This window comes from Emydura macquarii, unplaced genomic scaffold (genome assembly GCF_026122565.2).
Source record: "Emydura macquarii macquarii isolate MOO-44397 ecotype Brisbane River unplaced genomic scaffold, CSIRO-AGI_Emac_v2 contig_1551, whole genome shotgun sequence".
In the NCBI taxonomy this organism is placed as follows: Eukaryota; Metazoa; Chordata; order Testudines; family Chelidae; genus Emydura; species Emydura macquarii.
The window spans coordinates 10,453,933-10,479,741 of record NW_027131688.1 but is presented as its reverse complement, the minus strand read 5'-3'; the positions used below and the strand labels follow the sequence as shown (position 1 = coordinate 10,479,741).

Genomic DNA, 25,809 nt, shown 5'->3' with positions numbered 1-25,809 from the left:
GAAATGAATTTATAAGAAAAACCCTCAGAAGTCTCCTTTTTTACATCTAGGCAGCAGGAATCTGACTAATTATTAGGACCAGTTCTGCAAGAGAACAAACGGAGGTAAAACACACATGTGAAAGTAATTAGGAAAATGCAAAATCCTGTTTACTTGGCAACCAATTCATGCAACTGAGACTAACGAAGACCAAATCAGCTTTCCTCGTTTGATAAACTTAAGGGTGCCACCTAAGAGGAGCTAATAAAAATTAAACTGCTGCCAGCATCTCTCAGCATTGCCCTTTAGCACGTAGGCTTGGAAACGTTCACAGAACAATCGCTTTGGATAAAAGTACCAGCAGACCTAATCCGAACGGTTTCACTAAATGGAATTTTGCTTCTTCTTTTGCTTCCAAAGTTTTGCCTTCAGTTTGACAGTGGTATTTTATAACTATACATATACTATCTATCTACATATGCATGCACACGTGTGCGTACATTGGGAAATAGACAATCCAGGGAAATTCCTTCCCCACCCCCTAAAATAGATTATCACTAGCCCCACATTTCCAATAATTTCCCAGCCAGGGAATGTATTTTTCTGTGGGAGAAATCTTCTCTGGTTTGCATTACTTACTTACTAAAATATGACACATTATTTTAATCAGATCACAGTTTAAATGCCTTTGTCTGACTCTCCTTTTTCCCAGGTAGATATTAGAATCCACAGAGGCGTCAAAAATTATTTCAGGACTATACAGCTACAAAGGAGCATCTAATCAAGACAGAAATTGCCTAACTATATTTGCCTGATGGATTGTGAATAATATAGGGAACAAAAGAATTCAAAAACAGGGTTCCTAATGTTATCCGTTGTGCTCAAGGACTGATCATGAGAAGGGAAAAGAATGTTCATTCTAAAAGGCTGCTATGTAGGGACCTATGGTATACTGTAGTTTTAGATGAACACTTTACTTGCACGGTAATTGACAAAATGGAGATATTTAAAGGGTACTGTCAACCTGAAATCTAGTCAATTAAAATAAAAAAAGAGTTAAAACACACTCGGGGACTTGTCTTACAAAACCATTAGCTCATGGCAAGCTGGGGTGTAAATCAACCCCACACTAGCCTGTTATGTACTCAGTGTCTGCCAAACGCTAAAAACTCCCTACTCCCATTTCAAAGTGAGGTAGAAGAAAGGGAACACAGATCAAAGGCAGGGTCCACACGGACACTTAGTGCACTGAGCACCCCTCAACTTGCTTACAACTAAGTTTTCGTGTAGACAAGCTTTGAGTCACCCTGGCAATTTTTGTGGTTTTATAACCACATGTTCCTAGTCTTTTCAATGTTCCTCTTTTCTCTGCTGCTGTGTGCAAATCCTCCACCACAAACATTGGGAGACTGACTATTCAAAACCTGCCATCAAATATACAAAGTAACCAAAACGGAAAGAGAGGAAAATATTTTTTCTCTAATATTGCAACTTGTAACAACTAGTGGATAAGCATTTTCAGATAGAAGTGTGATTTTTCAGCACCCAATGTCCATTTAAAAGCCTTTATGGAATGGATTTCAGATGTTACACTAAAAATTCAGACTTACACATGAAGAATATCCGAGAAATATCAGGGATGGTAAGTGGAGTAACTGTCCAGATTCACATACGTGCACTGAATACATACATATAATCTGTGTACAGAGACACAGGCAGATATATTACATACAGAACATATACTCACATATACTGTGTGCGGGTGGAATCCATATAATAAATTGCAGAACCACGTGATAAATATATGGTGCACCTCTGACCGTTTTTCCTGCACTCTGCTCACTATACAATCACTGCTTATTCTAACATTCCAAAACCCCAGGGAGCTTTGATCAGCTATCACTGAAAAAAAAATCAACCTGCCACATAAATGTTTCCCCTTTTCCCCCCACAAAAGTACTTCCATCTTGGGCCAGTGAGAGCTTCTCTAAACCTAAAAATTCCTCCAGGGTCCCCAGGGCTAGAAATAGGAACTTTACAATCACTGGGAAAATAAAATTCCTAGCTTGCCAGTGGAGGCCCTGCACTCACTTTTAGCCCTTGAAGGACCACAGAAAAAGGATTAAAATTAGTAACAAAATAAAACAAAGAAAAAGCTATTTTAGGTCATTTTAGATGATTTTATTGGGCCCTTGGATTAGATTCATGGTAACCAAGTCACTTGACTCTACAGGAAAGATAAAAAATAGTTCAGATAAAATGCTCTAAAACATTCCTAAAACTATTTTTTGTAACATCTATGACATCTACAGGATTTGTGAAGGTGCAGTGAGGTATAAGTTTTACTAGCCTTCTTTCAGGGTAACTTGTGTAACTCAATCATGGCTACACACACTCTGAGTAATGAGTCTATATCCCAAACTCATGCTGATTAAAGCCTTCTTAACACACACATGCACACTCGTGCACACACACACACACTAATGGCAGCGTGCAATACTGTACACAACTATATACAAAAGAGATATTTTACATAGCTGGAATTCGCCAACAGAAGGGACTTTTAATGGGAAAAGAATTTCATACATTTCTGAATTAGACATATCAAATACAATCAATGGACGTATTTGCATGCACAGTATTTTGGACTCTAGTTCTTTACAAAAAAAACTTCCCCGCTTATTTTTTTTTAAAATACAGTACTTAATTTGGTAACACATTTTTTCTATACAAAACAATGTGAAATGTAGCCTGGCTATCTGAACACTTCATCTGGCAACAGTGAGAGAACAATGCTACATTTCCATCCAGGAGACCACTTGATTTCCTTTTGCTATTACTTCTGTTGTCTTCAAAAAATGTTCTCACTTTGTTAACGACTGATTCAATTTTACCTCCCGATTTCAGAATTTTAACCTTCAGAAAGCAGGTCATAAACTGGTACTATACAGCTAGCTGCTTCAGATCTTTTTTCATTTTTCTCAGCCCCTGCAGCTCTTTCTTCAGGTGTTTTACAGCCTGCAAAATATCTACTCGCTGGGGATCATCCTCCGCTTTCTCCGCATAGAGAAGGAAATGTTTAACAATTTCAGATAACAACACTTCAGGGTCCACATCCACCTTATGCAGACGCAGCATCCTTTCGCAAGCTATTGCATAGTTTTTATGCCAATTGACTGGGTGTTTTTTATGCGAATTGATTATTTCCTTGTACGACTGTAAAAAAATAAATAAAATATAAGGCACACACAAATTTTTGTCTTGAATGGCTTTTTCACAACTGTATAGAGTTAAGAAAACAGACAAGATAAACATCATTTTGACGGCCAAAATCTAGAATGGAATATCTGTGAAATCAATCTAGTAGTAACGCAGGGAAGCGTGAGTTGGAATATCATTGGTTGGCAAGAGTATTTCATTGACTAGAACTGCTATGTTTTTTTTAGAATGTGGCAAATGAAGGATAAAACCCCATTCCACGACATGATACACTTCCCCGAGAGAGTTGTTATATTATGGAAAAGAGATTTAACTGTAATGCACGGAAAGACATTTACCCAACAGTTCAGGAGGTCTGGACATCTTAAACAGGACTTAAGCAGTCCACTGACTTCAATGGGACAATTCACATGCTCAAAACGTTAGACATGTGCTTAAGATTCTGCCTGAAGATGGGATGACAAACTCCAAAACGTTACACAGCAGGGAACAATTTAAAGAAAACTATTCGTTGTTCATCTATTGGGTTAAGACATTCCTCATCTCTACCAATGGAGATTGTTAGTTTTGCTACTGGGCACCACTTAATACCTTTACCAGTCAGATACTACCAATGAGCTGCTAACGAGGTCACAGCTATCATTCCTAGTGGTGTTAAGTGCAGCACAACTTATTTTCAGAGAGAAGAGTTTAGAATTTTATGCTTGCTCACTCAGTGACCTGACACAGCTGTGCACGGACGTGGGAGACTAGTGTACACAGGGGACTTCAGTGCTCTACTGGCATGGGTTAGGAGCACATAATTCTACAGAATGAAGTGCTAGCTACGTAGTTTTTAGCATCACTTTTGTTTACTAACTGAATGACTGTCCCGACATGCCGCTGAGTTTGTTTGGGGCAAACTTTTAAAGGAGGAAATAGGAATGGATAAAATCCCTAAACAATCCCCTTTCAATTTGCTGTAGACCTGCATTGGATGAACAAGAACACATCCAGCACTTACATGGTCTAGCTATGTATGTGTGATCTGGACATCCCTATGGTATCACACAGTGCTAGAGAGATCTCACCACCAACCAAAAAAAAAAAAGAGGAAAAGGTTGACAAAAAAGTTACCTACATTGTATGCAAATGTATAAAGTTGTGATTTTATATCTCCAGACACACTAGCAGTTTCTGCAAGGTCAAAGATAAAGAAGGCTGTTTTCATCCTAGAAAACAGAATAAATTCCATCACACCAATTACAGTAATTTTTTAAATACAACTAGATCACTTCACATTATCAGGCAAATTCTTCAATATTGTCTCATGGAAGATACATCCACAAAAGCCCATTATAATTGTATATGAAAGCCCATCTCTTCTCCACTTGGAAGTTTACTGCAGATCACATTTTACACTAAAATATATTTTCCTCACTCTGTCTCCAAACTATCTTCTCCTTCACCAAGACATTTACAGGCAAATCCACTAGGAAAACATTCCCTTTCTGCAGGATAAGAGAGCCAATAGAATTCACACGGTTCTAACAATTCCATCAAGCTGATGTACAATCCATGTGACACAGGGAATTTTCCTTACAGGCAAGTCTATCTCAGACATTCACCTTTTTTTTCTCCGAGGGGGAAATATTTCACTTTGCGTCAAAGCAACACCCGCTATTACAGCACCCACTTTGACATGCGTGGGTTGCAGGGAAGCGAAGGGAACCTCACCTGGCTTGCCACATCTCTTCATTTGCTACAGCTTCCCATGAAGATGGATCAAACCTAAAAAATAATGAGAGTGAAATTCATCCACACTGCTTGCAGCGCTGCAATTCATCCATTGGACTCAATGCATGCCACCCGTTGCACAATCATCTTGCACTCTATGACAAAACCCCTTCCCCTCCAACTCCTCAGGTTATAAACCACCTAGGCAGAAGGAATCTGGCCAGGAAGTATAGGGCACGGGCAGCAAGGAATTCAGAATGAATCTGTTCCTTTATACACCTTATTTTTCCTCTCTCTAGATATAATCTCCTGTTGCTCCTTTTATACATCTCATAGCACCTGGCTATCCTCAGGCTGGGCGGGCTGATATAAGCACCCTTTATGGCTCTGTTTGTGATGCTTTGGGAGTTAGATGAGTCATGTCCTTAATGCTCTTGGCCCCTGTGAACTGAGAAGAGAAACCAGTGAGGCACCAAACTGGCCTACGTCACTTATTTTTAATACTGCAGGCATACAATAGTAGTATAAATAGTGTTTTTCTTTGAAGCGAGAACTACTAAGATTATAATCTTACACTTTAAAAAACCCAACTATTTTGTTGTTAAGTTGGGGAATGGAGGTTGCAATTCAGCATAGCACTTCAGCACACACTTAAGTGATGATTTAGTTGGGGTTGGTCCTGCTCTGAGCAGGGTGTTGGACTAGGTGACGTCCTGAACTCCCTTCCAACTCTAATATTCTATGATTCTAAGTGAATTCTTATTCAGGTAGGCACTTAAGCATATGCTTATATGCCATTGACTTCACTGGGATTTAAGCATGTATTTAAGTGATCCACTGAATAAAAATGGACTTAAGTACATGCGCTTAAGTGCCCTGTTGACTAAGAGCCTTTGTGCTCACGAAGAGAAAGGATCACAGCGCTGACTACAACCAGGAAGAGTATGAGATGGCTCCTTACAAGAGCCCTCACTCTGCTGTGTCAGTGCCCCTCCATTTAGACTTCATGTGCCAACAAACCCATAGTTATGAAGTACCTCACCAGTCCTAACAATCCTTGCTAGCCCATTCCCAAGCCTCTGTCCTACAGACGCACTTACTCCCGGTGAGTGGTACCGCATTCACCAGAATGGAGGAAGACTATGATGATAACTCTAAATCAATTTTCACGGGTGACTCCATCAGGTTTTCAGCCTACCTCTCCAAAGGTGAACGGCTAAGTGAATTAACATTGTAGCACACAGCTCCACTGATGTTTATGAGGTGGCAGAAGACTGATTAACAGGAAGACACTGCACACAGAGCCCTTCATGACTTGAGGCCCATGAAGACAGACAAGATTTGGAGCGGCCATGCTTCATACCTTCCATAGTCTTCAGTCCAGTTATAGAGACTCCTTGTAAGATTAATCCACTCTCCTGGGTTAAACACCATTTCTGAAGGAGTCAATTTGTCACAAGAACCCCATGGCCAAAGTGAATAGCTTTTTCTCCAAGTTGGGTCTCCTTCATTAAGTCCTATGCACGCAAATGCTTCCTTACTGTCAAAAAACAGAGACAGCAAACATTAGCCAGGCTCTGAACCTTCCTTGGCAGCAGCAGGCAGGGCACAGAACAGTCATGTGCATTATGTGATGTGTGAACACTTCCAGCATTTTAGTTTTAACTGATCACTCACCCCTACAGCAGAAAATAGCTCCTCCCAAGAGTCGCCTAGTCTAAAGCACAATGTCTGGGAGAAGTGTTAACATCTCATAGACTTTAAGGTCAGAAGGGACTATTATGATCATCTAAGTCTGACCTCCTGCACAAAGCAGGCCACAGAACCTCACCCACCCACTCCAGTAATAGACCCCTAACCTATGACTGAGTTATTGAAGTCCTCAAAGCATGGTTTAAAGACTTCAAGGTAGAGAGAATCCACCAGCAAGTGAACCATGCCCCATGCCGCAGATAAAGGCAAAAAACCCCCAGGGCCTCTGCCAATCTGCCCTGGGGGAAAATTCCTTCCCGACCCCAAATATGGCGATCAGCTAAACCCTGAGCATGTGGGCAACTCACCAGCCAGATACCCAAGAAAGAATTCTCTGTAGTAACTCAGAATCCACCCCATCTAACATCCCATCACAGGCCATTGGCATATTTACCGCCAGTAGTCAAGGATTAGTTAATTACTAAATTAGGCTATCCCATAATACCATCCCCTACATAAATGTATCAAGCTCAGTTCTGAAGCCAGCTAGGTTTCTTGCCCCCGTTGCTCCCCTTGGAAGGCCGTTCCAGAACTTCACTCCTCTGATGGTTAGAAACCTACGTCCAATTTCAAGTCTTAACTTCCTGATGGCCAGTTTATATCCATTTGTCCTTGTGTCCACAATGGCGCTGAACTTAAATAATTCCTCTCCCTCCCTGGTATTTATCCCTCTGATGTATTTATAAAGGGGTGGGAAATGGAACTAGAGAAGATCTGAAACCAGTGTTCAGTGAGCATGTGCTACTAGGACTGACGGGCAGGGGGGATGGTTGCGACGTCCCAGCAGATGTTGCAATGACTGGCAGCCATTCGCATCAGCAGTGGCCATGCTGCTGGAAGGAGGCTGTTGTGTCCTGTGGCTTCTGTTGGCAGCAGTGGACTGGCGAGCAAGGTGGAATGTCCACTGAGCTCCAGGGTGGGCTGGGTGATCAGGTGGGGGATGGGTCCCCCTGACTCTACCAGCAGGTGTGTGTGTGTGAGAGTGAGGAGAGAGGACTCCAGGTCCCCTGGCTTGAGCTGACGGAGGGGGAGGAGGTTCAATCCTGACCGGGGAGCAATAGGGCTCGTTATTCGGTTTCCAGTCAGGTGTACACTGGCACAGAGAGACATGGGCTGTTGTAGCTGCGGGACTTTCACTCAGCAGAGCAATCACTTGCCCTGTCTCCTCCTCCTCATGTGTTGCTGGGGGGCTCACAAAGGAGGGAGGCGTGTACAGGAACAACAGGACCCCTTCCCACCCCCCCCAAAGCACTGAGGTGGGGCAGAAGGGAGCTCAACCTGCACTATCTGCTGAGGTTGAGGCGACAGAGGGTGCACTCAGAGAAGGGGCTGACCAGGGCAGAGTGAATGTAACCCTTTCTGTGCCAAAGCAGAGGCAATGACTCCACTTTCTCCCCAGGCAGCTGCTCTTAGGTGAACCTGCCAATTCTGCATAATCTGCCTCCCCTCCCTCCATTCCATTTAATCTAGTGTGGTATTTCTAGTACCCCCATCGCCGGGCACCAGATGGACTGTAAGATAACTTCCAGTGCGCTGTGAGCTGTACAGCTGGACCACTCAGGTTAAAAGGAGCGTACCAAAGTCTGAAACACACACCCCCACACACACACACACATACACAAGATGCTTCGGCGTGAGGTATGAAGACCCCTCCAGTGCACGTGGCCAACTGGGAACCATCACACAATGGAATGGAAAACACCTTTCTTCCTGACCACACCTGGCAATCATCTGATGCCTTGAAGCTCTTGCAACGTTTCTCCTGGCTAGTCAAAATGCAGATGCTATTCCTATTCACTTAAGTGTCTAATCCTTTTTTGTGCTTTTACGAAGCTATTTTTGTACAATGATTATTCTGTAGTACATTCATTGTACACTAATAAGGTGGCCGCAGTGTCATGAAGGGGAAACGACAACCATTTTCTCTCCACCTGTGGTGATTTCAAGTATGTAGGAACATTCCTTTTTTTAAATTGAACTGTGCCAAGATCTTATGAGCATTCTTTGTTAATCACCTTTTATTTTTCCTCCTGAACAATAAAGCTTATAGCTGGACAGCCTAAATATTCAATTAAATTGGTGGAGGAGAAGGTGTAGAAAATTGGTCTATTGGAATGTAATAGCAGCTGCTACGTAAACAATTTTAGGAAAAAAGCTTAAAGATTTTAGGCAAGCTACTACGTGAAAGAAATGCTTACTGTCTATTTACTTTGAGAAAATGATGGAGATTAAACGTGAGCGTTCCATCAGGTAATATTCCTTCCACAGGATTCCACCGCCTCCCAGGAAAAGAGATGCCTGGCAAATGCTTAGCCATCTTTGGTAAATACCATGCATAAGTCATCATCTACCACAAAAGATACAAATAAGATTTAAATTATCTAAACTTTAAGACAAAAATCCCCACCCGCACACACACAAATAATGTAAATTTGCACAGATTAAAAAAACGTAGGTTCAAGAGAGCCGAGTAAAATCTGTGTGTGTGTGTGTGGAAAAGTATCCACCAACCAGAGATGCTGCAAAGAGGCGATGGTTTGGTTAAATATTAGGCAGCGTGTTTTGGTTGTGCAGGCAAATAAAAAAAAAAAAAACTTGCAATATAGATCATTTTACATCTTCAAGGTTTCAGTCTCATTAGTGACCAAATGAAAAAAGCAATCTGCTTTTCCAGGTTAAATAATTCTTTCCTGCTTCTAGGGCTGCAAGAGGAATGAAATAAACCATGCAAACCCACCACAGATATAAACATAAGAGGACTTGCTAAAGCAGTCTCTGTTGTATAAAAAACCATACAACTAGGAGCACGGAAAATCTCACCCACAAGATCGCAAAGGACACAGAGCATAGGAAAAAAGATGCAACATTGTACAAAATGCCAAACCCCATCACTGGCATACTGCTGTCAAAGTCTTGGCTGGGGTAGGGGGCCAGGGGCCTGCTCACTTCTTGCCATGCCTTGTAGGGACAGATGACAGACTTGCTCTGCCTTTTAGCATTTTCCAGGTGCCTTTCTGCACCCACAAGTCTCTCTCTTTACTGGGCAGGGATAAGAGGCTTCAGGTCCAGTAACTTCCCAAAATGCACAAATATTGCCTGTAAGTGACATCTGAATATTTTCAGTTATCAATTACTTGGGCAGCCTAATTCCCTCTCCACCTCCTGTTGTCCAGACTGCTGACAAGAGGGGACAGGAGATAAAAGCACTGCTCAGTGTCCCGTCCCTGTTCCTGCTTCTGATGCACCACTGGCTGAGCTCTCCTGCTTCTGCAAGGAAGGGGTACGGTGATCTTCTTCTGGCACCTCTCCTCCTGGGAAACTAGTACACGGAAGAAGGGAGGGGGACGAGAATGGCAAAAGTAGTGCTCAACCAGAGGTAAAAGCTCACACCGGAGAGAACAAGGGTTGGAGGAAAGAGGAGGTAATCTTTTGCAATAAACCATGAAGCTTTCAATATGATGGCAGTGCTCACTGGAGGAGGTCAGAACCCTTCTGTGAGAAGGTGAATTGCCATGGCTGCTTCCAAGGATCTGTATTTGAGAACATTTCACTGAGCACTTCACCTGCCTCATCAGAATAGCCCTAAGCTCTGTCACAAAAGCTGAGGTCCCATGCAGGTGACCCATGGTTGTGGATCAAGGCTACTTTCTTTGGGGTACTTTCTGTGATTCCTGTGCAAGCCCAGATCTGTGTCTGAAAGTTACTTGCAGCTACACCTGAGGGCAGACCTCACACCGGACAGCTTGTTACCTTAAGAAAATGTGGCCCGGTCTACACTGCCGGCAAAATTCGGCAGCAGCTGACGGGCGTCACGCAAGCTACTATGTGTAGCTTGCGTAACTCCCGTTGGCTTCTTAACTTCTGTTTAGCGCGCCGTCTCCACTGTACTGCGCCGATGGGAAACGTGTACCCGTCGACACAGAACTATGCTTTCTGGGGAGGTGGTTTTATTAAATCGACTTCTGGATTGATTGAGCATGTCTTCACTGCCATTCAATCGAACCGGAAAAACTGATCTGACAGCAGCGAATTTGCTGCCTTCAGTGTAGACATAGCCTGAATCTTTTTAATTAAATTAAAGTCATGTAGCTAACTGTGCGGAAACCTCCCGGGTACTGGTATCTCCATATCGATAGGTGAAAAAACCACTTTTCTTTTACATTACAGATTTGCCATATTCTTCTTCACTTCTCTATTGTGGTGCCATCTTGTTGGCATACATGTTCCAAACACACTAGCAATAAAGTCAAACTCTAAGCCAAACTCACTAGTGATAAAGTTAAAGTGCCATTGTACAGCAGTGCTGTAGGCGAAGCCTTGCAATAGAGAAAAAGGGGAGTCTGGGGACTGAACAGGTCTCCTGAGTCAAGCCCAGTCACGTCAGTCTCAGAACCTGGAAACTTCAATTAGGTCCTAAACTACAGGAGACTATTTATAAAACAATGTTATAAATCAGAAAAATGAAACCTAAAGGAAAAAATGAAAAACGAAACAGGCATTTGTTTTCTGTGGTAAAGTTTCTGATTGCCTTCTACAGATTTACCTACCTCTTGATCCACTAATGTAACATCCGGCCTCATTTCTTCACAGTAATGAAGGTAACGGAGAGAATTCCCTGGTAGGTCTCCTCTGAGCAAGATTATTGCATCTGGTGGCATGGAGGATAGAAGGTTCCTTGCAAATTTATCGACAACATAATTGCTGCTTTGGTCACAAATGCTTCACAGAATAGATCAAAACAAACATCTTAGAACAGACATTGAGGGGGCTTTATACTACTTCAAAACAATTTTATTCGACAAGCGGTCAGAAATAAAAATAATACTGGCTAGCTATTCAACAGTACTCAAATCTCAAAGCCTTCTATGACTATCACAGTTCCCATTTTACAGATGGGGGAAATGAGGCACAGCAATGAAGCGACTTGCCCAAGTTCATATGGCAGGCCAGTGGCAGAAACAATACTAACTGTAAATAAATACACTGTAACCTCTCGTTTTAATTGGGCCATATAACCCATGTAAACGTTTATTAGTTTTAGCTGCAAGTGCCAGTGCAATGAAGTGTCTGGTAGTGTCAATTAAAAACTCCTGTTTTTCTAGATTAAAAAAAATAACTCATTGTATTGAGAATCTCTGCATGGGAATATAAGGCAGATGGAGAGAGGCCAATTTACACCAGCTGAGAACGCGGCTCATTTAAAAACAAAACACAAACATTAACAGGCAGATCCAACACAAAATATCCGTGGCTCTCCAAACTGCACAGACCCCATGCAGTCAAGGTGCTGGCTCTGGGACGGACTGTTGAATGGCTTTAGAGCACAAGCCAACATGCTTTGGAGACCAGTAGTAAATTGAGGAGCTGCCTGGGAAGATGGAACTCAGGAAGTCTACACTTCATTGCTTCTGGCTCTTGCAACTTTTCTCCTTCAATTTGCAGCCACCAGACATCAGTTCACAACCAGGCTGGAAAATCTTTGGCTTGGCCATGGGACAGGGAGGGTGAGGTGAGATCTTCACTCCCCCCAAGTACCCAGTCAGGCAAAGCCTGGGGAAAGCTGGAGTAAAGCAGGGAAGGAGTAAATGGTTGTTCAGGCCAACTGAAATGTGCAACCCTCTTATTGAGATAACTCGCTAATTTTTTGCTTTGTTTGAAAACAATTTAATTCATCTCCATGTTATTCTTCTTTCACTCTGGGAGGCCCCAGTTCTCTGGTCCAGAATGGAACCTCTGGTGACAGAGGAGGAGACAGGGCAGGCGATGGAGCAGATTATATTCCAGACAGCTCCAGCCATCAGGTTGGGACACTAGAAGCAGGGGATTTGTTTTCTTGCCATAAAGGGAGATCAAGGCACAGGACACAATGTAGAAGGATGGAGCGGGTGGTACCAACAGGACTGGAGGTCACTCCCTTGCATGGATCAGAAAGGGTGCATCAACAATACTCCATTATAGAAATAATCTGAGGCCACTTTGGTTGATGGCTCCAGGGATTTGGGTGCTGGGAGGGAGGGGCCTGCAGGACAAAAAGGTGCTGCTCTACGGTGAGTGGGAAGCAAAACAGCACTTGCACTTCCAAATGTCTTCAAGATGCTGCCACAAGGACCCTGGACAGCACTGTCTCCACACCCATCTCTGGATGTGGTCTTTGAACCTGCAACCTTCCTTCCCCAAACCCAGCTAAAAAAACCCAGCTCCAGGGCCTTTTAGTGCCGCTGTACGTCCTCCCAGTCCATTCAAGGGATTACCCCAAACCCTCCACTCCATTGCCAAAAATTGGCCTTATAAAGTTTTATAAGAAGCTCACAGATTTGAGAAGCATGGTTAGGGCCACACCGACTCCTAGATGCACTGTGCAACTGGCCCATGAGGTTCCGTCAAGAAGCATTTCTGAGGCATTAGTTACCTGTAATTGGCATAAATTTGGCTAGTAACAAGAGCAGCAGCTGAAAGCCACTCCATGCACTGCAGCAGGCGGTTGTTCTCAAGCACTGTATTTCCAATGGAGATAAGAGAGGCCAGTCCTAGCCCCGCTAGAACAGCAACCACTGCATTGCTTTGCATCCAAAATCGCTCCACCTAAGGCACAAAACACAGAGAGAATGGATCCAACTGACAGGCATGTTGTTGTTATTTATTTGTATATGGCAGAGCTCACAGTGTGCTAGGCACTTTCCAAGCCCCCAAGACAGGATGGTCTCTGCTCAGAGGTGCTCACAAGTAAAGGCCAGACAGAGATTAAGGAAGAGGAACAAGAAACAGGAATTGATTTAAAAAAAAAAAAAATACAAATCACCTCGCTACAAACATACATTTCTAGACAACACATTTCACACATTTTATAAGAAAGCACACTACTTATTTGTATTTCTTACTGAGTTTTATGTGGCACTCTCTAGACCTGCACCCTCTGATGAAGAAAGGATAGGTAAGAGTAACCCAGTGAACATGATAGGTGCTGCTTCATAAAATTAATATATTAAACTTACCACGCCCATAAAAAGTGGTTTTGTAATATCCAAATTTGCCCTCCAAGCAAAAACTAACGAATAAATGCAGAGCATTCCAGTAAACAACCATATCATTGATGACTTCTCCTGCTTAGCTCTAAAAGAAACATAACGTTTTACTGAAAATGATTAAAAGGAGACAGAAAAGTAATATTCATCTTGAAAAAACAATATATGTATATTTAAGACAATGAATTGGTCTCTTTTACTTTTAAAGATACAAGTTTTCTCTTTTCAAAGTGCACAAGCAATGGAAGGATTCCAGAGCTACACACTTAAAAAAAAGAGAGAGTTCTGTAGCACTTTAAAGACTAACAAATTTAATTTCAGTAGGCATAAGCTTTCGTGAGCCTCAGCTCACTTCTTCAGATGCAGTTGGTAGAAATGATACAGCAAATAGGAAACATATAGAAGGCAACATTTACATAGCCAAGGGCATAGATAACAATGGGGTAGGTGGATACACTGAACACTAAATTTAATTTAGAAGAATCACCAGGCCATCAGAAACAAGTAAAGTTGGTCTAGTTAAGAAACAGCAACAGCAGGTTTCTTGAAAGTGTGCGATGTGATTAAAAATGCTCTGTATTGGCACAGTACAGAAAAATGTCACTTAAAGCACTCATTCAGTTGATAACCAAAGACAAAATAGAGCATATTCACTCCAACTTACTGCATTATTGTACATAAGCTCGCCACAACCGCAAGGGCTTGGACAGTAAAGGAAAGCTCTTTTTTCATATGTGTTACCTGAAAACTATAAAGAAATCAATGTTCACTTCATCCCCCCAAAATATCAATGAAAGTACAGTGTAATCACAGTGTAATTTATTCCGGAGACATTATGATATATCTATATGAAAATGGAACAAAGATGTTTTATATTTCAAAAAGTGGAGTGAACATGATTTCAGACGACAAATCTAGCAATCAGGGGGCGGAGAGAAAAGGAGAAACACTGTCTTTTCCAGCCCTTATTTTATGCATTATATGGTACAGTGCCCATCCATCAGTCTGGGTGCTTCTCAGAAGTCTATTAGAGTGCATTTAACCCCTCGCTCCATAATCTCCTCACTATAGAGGAAAGTGAGTCAGAACAAAGTTCCCGTTCCTTATGGCTGACTGACACCAAAGCTACTCTGGGGTAGGCCTGCTCTAGCTCTCAACTAGCTGCCCTGCTCTTGATGATAGTGACTGGCGAGTGGCAGAATCTTGCGTTGTGCATTGCACTGCTGAGCTCTTCTCACCCGAGGCAGGTGGGTGCAGCAACCACAGATGTTATTGGAGCCCTAAAGCTGAAGTAGCTGCCAGAGAATAGCTCTCTCACCATTGCAGAGGCCGGTGGGAAAATTACTCCCTTTGCAGGACACTAACGCACAGCCTCCTTACTCGGGCTATGTGACGCAAACAGAATGTAGCCCTTACTGCTCCAGAACAGCACTTTCTGGTTTACATGGCATGTACTAGCTTTGCTAAGCAGCAGGGAAAAAACATCAGTGTCCCACTGAATGTGCATCCACCCGCTCCTTTTGGTATTTTTATTTAATGGAGAATTAATGTCAAGCTGTGTGCATTCATCCCAGGGCCAAAGCTGGGCCTAGAGACACATCAGCGTGGCCACGTACTTTCTGGACATCCCCCTCCCACGCTATGAACGTCAGTAAACTCAGAATTACACAAAAGGAATAATTGTTACACAGAATATTGGGGGGACAGGGATGACCCCACCACTTTGGGCTGCATTAAAGCATTTTACTCACAGCAACATTTCTCTCATACTGGATCCCGTCTCTGATTTGGCCTAGACACAAAAGTTAGAAAAAACACAGACAAACTGTAAGCGGTTTGCAGCACGGCCTGTCTTTTCATTGTGTAAGTACAGAATGTTTTGTATAATGGGGCCCAGACTGGAGGCTCTGGGCATGACCATAATACAAATAATAGCAATAAACGTGCACTTTTGAAGACAAAACTCTCATGGAAGCTCTGCTGTGATATAATCTTCCAGCAGTTTACATTTTTTTTGACATCCAGTTATAAATTGTACTGTATTTCATCCGTGCAATGAGAACTTTCATTTCAAATACTACAAAATTACTGTTTCTTCAACCCTTTCAGAAACTTACTGTATGCCTTAGCAGAATCTTAACTGACAAACATGCATGAGTATTACGTCTGCTTTGCGACTGTCCTGACAATCTGTTATACATGGGCGTTGTCCCAGGTCTTAACACACAGATGCCATTCACAGAGAGTAAAAATCTCAGCCAAAATGGGACATTTTGTGAGGTTTTTTTCCTAGATCTTACACCTCCCCTAATTTGAGATATTTGGGCTGCACCTCTCTTCCTGAAAATACTGGCAGCAACTCATATTTGTCCATGGGTCCTGGGGGGTGTGGCCATGCTGCTTCTGCCCTCCTGCCACCCAGTACAAAGCTGTATAGAAGTACGGGATTCGTACCAGCAGGGAAAGTAAGATCTTGACAATATCACTTTATTCAGTTGTATTAACCAGTCACATGGACCTGAAACGAGGCCACTGCAGACAAACCAAGAGAATTTACCTCCCCTAGAGTACAGTGGGGGAGAAAGCAGTCCCAAAAAGGACATCACCACCTAACCACTTTCCATTCCAGACCCTAATCCCCACCCAGTCAATATGAGTTATTCAGGATGTCATGGGCAGTAAGGAAAAGCTAACAGAGAAGCAGAAATAAGTAGGTAGGGAAAAGGATTCTCCTCTTCCCAACAATTAGCAGTATTTATTTTGACATTTCTACTTGGATCAGTTTCCTGCTGAAGGATGCTGTTGCTGAGGACTGGAGGTCAAGCCCCTAGTGTTTTATAAAAGGTGTTAGTGGATGACCAAGTCTGGCAGGTTTTCTTTGTAGGGGGTGATGGCCTTCCTGCTCAGGATGATGCAATGGAAATGTGCTGAGTTAAATCTCTTTCTAGAACTAATTTACATGCAGCTGAATATGTATTGATACAACACTTGATCCACCCAGCTATAAAGGATTTACATGTTTTCAAACCCATACATTTAGGATGGAAAAAAAACTGAATGAAGATGACATCCTCCTGAAGTGACTAGTTCTAATTAGACAAACAGTAGCGGCTCCTTTTTCCATCTAGCACGTATCACACTTTTTCTTTGGGGAGTTGAGACTTCGGGATAAATGAAGGAAGAAAGATTTCCTGAGAGCTACGGAAGAAAGAGCTAACCTTCATAAAAAAAAAAAACTACTGTGGAGCATGAAGAGTGACCTCACCCTTGTGGAAGAAGCAACAAGGCCCATGCCCTCCAAGAGCAGAAATTCTAGAGACACTTTTTGTCTCTTTTGATTATGACGAGGAAGCATGTCTTTACAGAAAGAAACTACAGGAAAAAGAATGCCATCAGCTCAAAAGGAGTGTTATCAAGAACTTGTAACCCTGTGGTCTGGTCCCAGGTCTGGAAAACAGGCCTGACTTTTGGGTTGGATACACGTTACGCCTTAAGTAGCCTTGAACTAGCAGATGACTACCAGAGACTTGGATGTGCCTACTGTTTTGATACTGTGCAGTGCTGAGATGTGGGAGGGCCTTAGGTTCAAATCTAGGCCATGATGTGAGAAACGTAAGAAACACAGAAGAGCTGGAACACCTCTTTTCCCCAGGCTGATCTTCCTAATTTGAAGTTAATAAGAGAATCTTGTTCATACTCTGGCCATCTCTGAAGAGGTGGGAGGCCTGAAGGAGGCTAGCAGAGCATGCATCACCCTGGGTGAGGATTGCATCTTGCCTGGCCCAACCCCAAAGCTCTGTGGACAAGCTGCCAGTTGCAGGTAACCTGCACTGTAGGAACAGTAAGCTGATTGGGACTCAATTCCTGGGCGTCCAATCTGAGACAGCTTAAATGGGCCACATTGTCAGAAGATGGTTGTTGACAGAGTGGCTCGGAGGGAAAGCTGAAGAAACCTCAAAGTCCCTTCTGAGGGTGGTTTCTAGCTTCCTACCAGCTGTATCTTTGGGGAATACACCACCTCCAGTAGGCACTACAGCCTTTGCCAGAAATGCTACAACTACGCTGCCCTTTGGTAAGGTTGTAGTGATATTCCTTACTGCAGCGATGGCGCTTGCACCAAAAAGCTGTGGTGCAGCTACTCTGCACATTGGACTTTTCTACACAGAATCTTTGGGTTCTGGGATTCTGTAGGGTTTCAGGGTTTGCCAAACGAAATTTCAGTTTCCCACTCTTCTCTAATGACTTCTTTGAAGGAGGCATGAAGGCAGGGATGCTAACCAACTGCTCTCTTCATGCTGCCAGAGGCAGAGAGCCTGGTGCCTGGCCAAACCCCAAAGCTCTGTGGACAAGTATGAACTAATTCCCATATTTGCAGGAAGAGGGGCACAGTCAAAATGTTTCAGATTGGGAGAGAAGTCAGAGAGGAAAAACTCCTTTCACTTTATGTAATATTTATACTAAGAAATACACTAGTAGTACATCCTTTTAAAAAAATTTAAAAAATAAATCAAACAATGAAAACTGCTTCAGACAGTTTTAAACAGCTGAGGTTTTCCCAAAGTTTCATAATTAAAAAAAACAACATAACTAAAGCTGAGTTATTTGACTTAAGACAGGATAATTTCAAATTTACTTTTCAGCCTCTCTTAAATATTGTTTATTCTTCGTGCCAATACCCACTGGTAACAAGACTGCAACTGTATGTACTTGTACATTTTCCAGTAAATAACTCTAACCTGAACAGCATGAAGGCGGATTCAATTATTTTTCCACTCTCCATGTCACTTTAGCTATACCAAGAAACAAGTTCACAGACTAATAGGTTAAAATCAGGAATAAAGTGATAAGAGGTTAACATTTTAAATCACTTCTCCTGCAGGACATTGACCTAAATGAATGGAAAAGCTTTGCTGTTGCACAACTTCAAGAAGACTTTTCTCTTTTAGAAAATGAACCTATTTACCAGACTGAACGTCCCATATTCTTCCCTGAGAAAGTGGGTCAAAAATCCTTGCCAAGTCGTCTGGTCCCCCCACGTCCAACGTGCTTGATTCAGGTAGGACGAGGCAGGCAGATAGAGATAAGGCAGCAACCCAGCCAGGAAACATAAACCCAACTTCAGCAAATAGCCTAGGGACAATTCCTGCACCAAAATGTGTCATATTGCATAACAATGTTTATTTTATTTTAATCACACTGGAACTTCAAGAACAGATAAAGAAAAACATCAAATATATTTACACAGAGTTGATCTCTCAATTTATAGTAAGTCCCTACAAAATGCTATGTTAAACCTCACGATTTTGTGGATTACTAGGAAACTGCATCAAACTGATCTCCTTTGCATGGCAGGGTGAAATTTAAGTGAAGTAAATAATATTAGCTAGGACTCAGGAGTATCATATGCATTGCATCTTTTACATTTAAATCATGTCATGACATGCATAGATGGCTGAAGCACTGCAAGGCTGAGATAACCCACTTTGCACTGATTAAGAGTTGGCTGGTATTCCATCTGGCAAAAAGAAACTGTTCCCATGTAACTGTTCACATCATCACCATCATCAAGAGTCAGTTCTGCCATTTACTTTATCATGATCACATTGGATAGTTCAACTTCAGGGGTGGGATTTTGAAAAAACGCCTAAGGCAGTTAGGAGTGCAAGACTTTCAAAGGCTCCTAACACCTTTAAGAAAAATCCCACCCTTGAATATTTCATGTGGCTTTTTTTGGTCATTAATTACATCTCAGGCAAACAAAAATACTTCCTTTAATATTTGGGTTTATTTTGAAGAGATAATGTTTAAAATGACTTTCCACACATTGAAAAGTAGTTTAAAAGTTGGTGGCTCAAGTTCCTTAAGACTGAGGTAGCACTGTCTCGAAGACATTTTATAAAATCAAATAACTTGTCTGTTATAGGGTTTTCTGTAGCATGCAACAACAGGGTATATAAAGGATTTTCAAGGTACATTAAATCTGTGTGGCAAGCTCCCTAATGGAAATCATTCTACTCTTCGCCCTTCTCTGGCTAAAAAAAGGCTTTGCTTAAGGAACGTACTTTGATTATATAATTAAACCATCATCATGCCAGTTATGGTGGAAACATTTTGTCAAAACGGACTTCACAAAACATGCTGAACAGATTCTGAGTCAGATTCTGCATCATTTCCTCTGGAACATGAATCCCTGTGAGACAGAACATCTGATCCCCAGATCGCACGCATTTCATCCTGGTTCTTAGTACGCTACCTTGTCCCAAAGAAGAGCAACTATTTTTTATTGGATCATGGATAGACAGATGCATGGCCACTGATGCAGCCAGGTCCTGACCTGTTGACAACTTTGAAAGTCAGGATCCAGATCTTCAACTGGCAATGGAAGCAAACACCACTGATGTTACCTAATTAGCTATGCTTAACAATGAGTTTAACAGAATTGTGAGATTTTACACAACTTTGGCAAACGGGACTTGGACGGAATGAGAGGACAGTGTTTAAACTACTTTTTAAGGCCAGCATCACTCTGGTCTTGCCCAGGCTGAGTTTGAACCAGACACTTTCCAACTGAAAGCTGATCATCTGCAGACCTTGTGACATCCATGAGATGCTGCTGCTTGCATTTGTGGAAAATGAGATATGCAACATGCTGTTGCTGGTGTATTGTTGACAGCGGGTCCTGTGGCATCTCACCACTTCTCCAACCAGCTTCAGGGAGAGGTTGAAGTTGAGTCCTTTTGGAGAGGAATGACTGGAGCTATTTTACTGCTGTGTTGTCTGCTCCCACCATGTCACATGTGACTGACTGCGTCAAAAGCTGCAGACAAGTTGTGCAGTATCTAGATGTGGCCTCCATTCACTATGAGGAGAAAGTCAGCACATGGAAACTAGTCCTGTGGGTTTAAAGGATTTCCATGCCACCACCACCACCAGCTGCCAGGAGCTCTGAGACATGAAGCCCAGACTGCTCCTACCCTTCTCTTATCTCTTTAAGGAACTACAGTCGCTATCATTTTTATCTACTTTTCTGTTTCTGGAAGGTCATTTTAAACACTGGATATGCTTATAATTTTTACACACTGAGAACTTCTGTCAGCATCATCATCATAATACTAACAGCGCTCTAGCTGTATTATAGATGGTCAGAAGACAGAATCCACCCCCACAGGAGTTAGCAATACAGATGGACAGCTCCGAGAATGCTCAGGTGACTGACAGCTTCAAAATCCTTAAAAGTCACAATCCTTGGCTGTGATGTCAGACTGAGGGATTGTGACTTTATGTTGTCAGTGGATTATGACAGACCAGTTTAGGCATATCATGAACTGTTGCCCTCCAGACACTTATACTTCAATACAAAAGCAGTGTAAGAAGGGAAAGCACTGTGTTCAAACATAAGAATTACAATCTGCCCTTAAAGCATACTAGAAAAATGTCACACTTTAATCTTCTACTCAGCAATAGTTAAGATACCTACCTTCTCTTTGAAAAGTTGGAACAGAACCCATAATACAACGCACAACACATAAAGCACTATGGTGTGCTGATTGCACAAACTAAGCCCACAGCAAAAAGCGCCAACTTTAGATATCTGAAAGGAAGAAAGTACTTACAATTATTCTTAGAAATCCGCAAAATACACACACAGTGAAACTGCATCAATGCTATCCAGGGTACAAAGGGAAGGCAACTATATTGTGTGCAGTATTCAATAAATATTTACCAAGAAAATATCATGTCTGTATAAGACGTAGGTATGCCATGTGTTTTACTGGAAATCTATTGAAGAACTATTTTAGACTGAGTTTTTAAAAAATGGCTGTATATCGATATCTATATAGGTAGAGAGTATTGCACAGATATGCGGGGGTAGTATTTATGTCATACCGCGTGCATGATGGTGGTATCTAGATGATAAATTGCAGTGCCAGAGTGATAAGCTGCCTATCCATAGGGTTAACTACATATACCATGGATCTTTGAAAACCATATCTACCTGCTCTCCACCAGAGTGTTTCTACCATCCCCAATCGCTCAGCAGCTTCTAACAACCTGCCTTCTTTTCCCCAAATGTGCACTTTCCCCTAAAATTACAGTTGCCTGTGGTTCAGGATAAATAATATTCAGTCTTGCACTAGAGACAGGTTTAGGGTCCAATATCTCATAACCCATGAAGGCTAGAGAGGGAATTTTACACTGCTGGAAAGGTGAGAGCGCTTCTGAGCTGAATATTCCTCAGGAATCAGACTCTAAAGTCATGAGGTTACTATAGACAGGAAAACTATTTTAGGCAGTGTCAGTGGTTTTAAAGGTTTATTTTTTATGATTTTTCCTTTCCCTCTCAGGCACGCACAGCTGGCCTCATAGTGACTTACGCCCCTTTGCTTCACAGGCTAAGGAAATTCAATAGAGTACCAAAAACTATTTGTAAAACACTTTGAAACATTTTTAAAACAGCTTGGCTATAAAACATGTAGCACATTCAACACATTTGACTTAGACCAAAGAATTTAGTGGGATTGCTCCTGGCTTCACTACTTTGTTACATGGTCATCCCTAGTCTTTCTCCCATGCCAGATCACAGGTTCTACAGGCCCCCAATCCTGCCCCATTGAAACCAATGGCAAAACCCTTGAGGGTTTCAACATCTCAGGAGCAGCCTCACATGAGCATGCCCATTATAAAAAAACCTCGGGTGACCACCTTGAATCTGTGCTACATGATCCCTAACCATCGCCTTTATTAGACATTCATTGTCTACTTATCTTCTTTGGTCTTTTTCATCTTACATTTCGTCTGCAATATACGCCTGCCACCGATCTACTTCCATTCAGTGGGATAGACACTCAGTGAAAACGGTCAGAGAGCCACTGAAGTTCGTGGAGCTCTAACAATTTACCAGCTGAGGATCTGCCCCACATCATCTGCCATTCAGCGCTCCTCTGAGGGGCCAGGCATCGTTGTCTCTCGCTACTCCGGCACTTTTAACACTGAAAATATAACCATGGCATTGTTTTCTTTGATAGTCAGTTAAAATGGTAGAGATGCATAATGTGACTGTTTGCCTTTCACTGGGTGATGAAATAATATTAACACTGATGTGAGTTTCTATCAACAGTCTCATATTTTACTTTGAATATGATTTCACCATTAGCGCAGGGGGTAGGGGTTTTTTTGCATCACTGTGATGCATCTGAGTCTTTCAAACCTGCTTAACAGATTCAGGCACCCAGACCATGTTTTTCAAAAGTGACTAGTGATTTTGGGTGATGAGCCTGAGGTGTCAAATGGGTGGGTCTCATTCCCAGGGAGTGCTGAGCACCTGCTCTCTAAATACTATCCCCCTTTCAGGTGTAGGCAGCAGGATACCCAAGAAGATGAGGCAACCAAAAGTCACTTTTGAAAAACTTGGCCCTAATTCCCACTGGAAATTGGGTATCTGAATCCCTGAGGTGGCTCTGAAAACGTCAAACTACATATTTATGGAATGGTAACAACCAATAAAACAACTGCTCTTTGTGATGCTTAATGCCAAATAAAAAAGGGCCTTCTCTGTAGCCATCCAGCGAACATGTATGATTCGAAGAACATACCACAGCAGCACACCATTAGTCTGAACTTCTAAAATTCTGGGCTACTTTTATACAAATAATTTTATTTACAGAGGTCACAAAAAAACAGTTTATAAAAGAAAAGCAGATGTGATGTCCCCATGCTTAGGGAGAGTGGAGAGAAACACTACCGGTCTTTTAAAATTGTTTGAACGTGCCATTTCACGAAGTAGAGAATGTAATGTGAAATTTATGGCCCAGATTTTCAAAGCTCGAGGGAGGATCAAAATTTTCCATCCAAACTTTCGACAAAAAATTGGGTTTTTGTGACCAAAAACTTCTCAGTGTTTTGACAAAAAGTTGCACTTTTCTCCAGAAAATTTCAATGAAAACCATTTCTCCCCAGTTTTCATCGTAATTTTCCACCTTATCTTCTGGACAGCATTCAATAACTGATTTAGACCCTTAATACGTGGCTGTATTTTTAAGAGCTTGGCACCTACCTAGCATGGCCAGAGTTTCAGAAGTGCTCAACACCCAAGAGCTTCTATTCAGAACAATAAGTGCTTAGCTCTTTTGAAGATCTGGCCCTTAATTTTTTAAAACCAAAGAAAATAATTAAAAACAAACAAGCCACACCCACGATAAATAAATTTAAAACCAATATTATTCACTTTGATCAGAACAGGTTACCTTTGATCTCTCCTCCGCAGTGGCAGCCTCCTCAAAATATACAGTAAGTGTCATGAGCAGCCCCACAAACAGATTGTTTAAGCTAAAAACCTCCGCTGCAATGGACCACTGCCATGTTAGACGAGAAAATGAAAACACCCCCGCAGCAAGGATTCCTCCAGCATATGAGCCAGAAAGCCTGCAAACACAGATAACATGAAATCTTCTTTTCCAACAAAAAGAGCCTACTTTATTGTCCTTTTTTTAAAAAACATACTGTAGCAGCAGAAATTATGACTGCCACCCGGCACCCTTCCAAAACATTATATGGTTAGTATGTCGCTTCTAATAATTTCCTTGCACAAGATTTCAATTAGGAAGGCCAGTTATTAACCATACTGTACACTGTGCAAGATAGTGAATGCACTTCCTCAAATGACCAATGGCTGACATGCCCCCCACAGTATTTTTTTTCCAAGAATAGAGGGTAACTTCCAGTATTCAAGTCAGTTTAGAAACCTTGATGAGAGGTGACATAGTGGATCATGGCACACGAAGCCAAAGAGTCATGCTTTCAACCAGATACTCTTAGCGGGCAGATTTTTGAGCAACGGTGCAGTCTTAAATTCATCAAGCAACTGGATAAAAAGTGGATTATAGATATTCATGACAGTTGGCATTATAAAGCTTTCCTATGGGGGAGCTTTTAGTTTTGTAGGACGGGGGTGGAAATGGAAGACTGGGGGCACTAGGAAGGAGAAGCGTACTCTGGAGCACAGAGCACAGCCAGGAAAGAGAGAAAACAAATGTGAATTGCAATGAGGAAGCAATCCCATGCCACAACAGAAGCAACATAGGAAGCGCCCAGGATTTGGATGTTTGCAACCTTTTCTGACAAACCCAGGCCCCACTACAGTAATCGCCGCCTTTGTGACTTCCAGATTGGATTACTGCACGCACTTCCCACGGAGCTACATTCCAAGACCACTTGGACGCTACAGCTGGTGCAGAATTCCCATTAGATGGTATTTAGCCCCAAGAAACATATTACACCAGTTCTTCAACAACTACACTGGCTTCCTAGTCCACTCCAGGGCCAGTTCGTTATTTAATTTGATCCATAGAGCCCTGAACTATCTGGAATTTGGCCACCTGAGAGACTTTGCCTCTCAGTGAGTCATCATGAAATTGATGTCAGGGAGGCATGCAAGCTAACAGGACATTCTCAGAAGACAACCACTGGTCCCAGAAAGTCACTTTCCTAGCTGGTGTGACAAAGCCAGAGTTTATTGCCTTTCAGAGCACAGTGTAACGCTTATCTCATTGCTCAGGATTCTGTCAGAGAGGATGGCGGTTCGTTTATTTTGGGAACTGTCCTTTCTCTGCCGCCCCCTTTTATATTTTGTTTTTTAAGCTCTCTGCACGTCCCTTGAGATGGGTACTTGGAACAGTTGATAAGTTAAAGGAAACATTTCATCGGGCTATAAATTGTTAAATATCTACTATATTTTCTGACACTGACATGGTTGGAATTAAGTCACTGGTTATTCAACCTCACTTGTTTCAGTTGTTATTGCCCCTGAGAAGTGCTTACTAGATATTTATTTTAAAATAGTAACAGATGAGTGGGGGCACACAAGTGAGGCACGTCCTCTCCCCCCCATCACTGATATAAAAGAGAGGGAGCAGCTGGCAGAACACTCTACACCGACTCCTTTCCTCTGAGATGCTCTCCCTCCCCTGGTTTGAAGTAGCCCGAATCCATCAGCTTTAGAGAACACTGCAAAGCCAAAGGATTTGAGCAGATGCTAGAGGAGGGCTCAGGCAGTATGGAAGTTTTAATCCATACTGGATCAATAAAAGATGGGAGGCAGTGTGGGCTAGTGGCTAGAGCACTG

At 42.2% G+C, this 25,809-nt stretch overlaps 1 protein-coding gene across 3 annotated transcripts in view; it reads right to left on the bottom strand.

Annotated features, from left to right (window-relative positions):
• Positions 1-2,522: 2,522 nt before the first annotated feature.
• Positions 2,523-25,809, bottom strand: part of TMEM260 (transmembrane protein 260) — a 45,462-nt gene continuing 22,175 nt past the window's right edge. The window contains exons 4-17 of one of the 3 annotated variants that reach the window (XR_010921132.1): positions 23,933-24,110; positions 21,166-21,279; positions 18,652-18,831; positions 15,440-15,480; positions 14,353-14,436; positions 13,659-13,776; positions 13,076-13,248; positions 11,214-11,385; positions 8,865-9,013; positions 6,278-6,454; positions 4,915-4,968; positions 4,319-4,409; positions 3,537-3,644; positions 3,072-3,195 (exon numbers count right to left, since the gene is read on the bottom strand). Coding sequence is in view for 1 of the 3 variants with exons in the window: in XM_067554840.1 (XP_067410941.1) it covers positions 2,923-3,195; positions 4,319-4,409; positions 4,915-4,968; positions 6,278-6,454; positions 8,865-9,013; positions 11,214-11,385; positions 13,076-13,248; positions 13,659-13,776; positions 14,353-14,436; positions 15,440-15,480; positions 18,652-18,831; positions 21,166-21,279; positions 23,933-24,110 (1,804 nt within the window). In the remaining 2 variants the exon portion in view is untranslated. Of the gene's footprint in view, positions 3,196-3,536; positions 3,645-4,318; positions 4,410-4,914; positions 4,969-5,193; positions 5,363-6,277; positions 6,455-8,864; positions 9,014-11,213; positions 11,386-13,075; positions 13,249-13,658; positions 13,777-14,352; positions 14,437-15,439; positions 15,481-18,651; positions 18,832-21,165; positions 21,280-23,932; positions 24,111-25,809 lie in introns of those variants that run through there. The other 2 variants (XM_067554840.1, XR_010921133.1) reach the window with 2 other exon arrangements.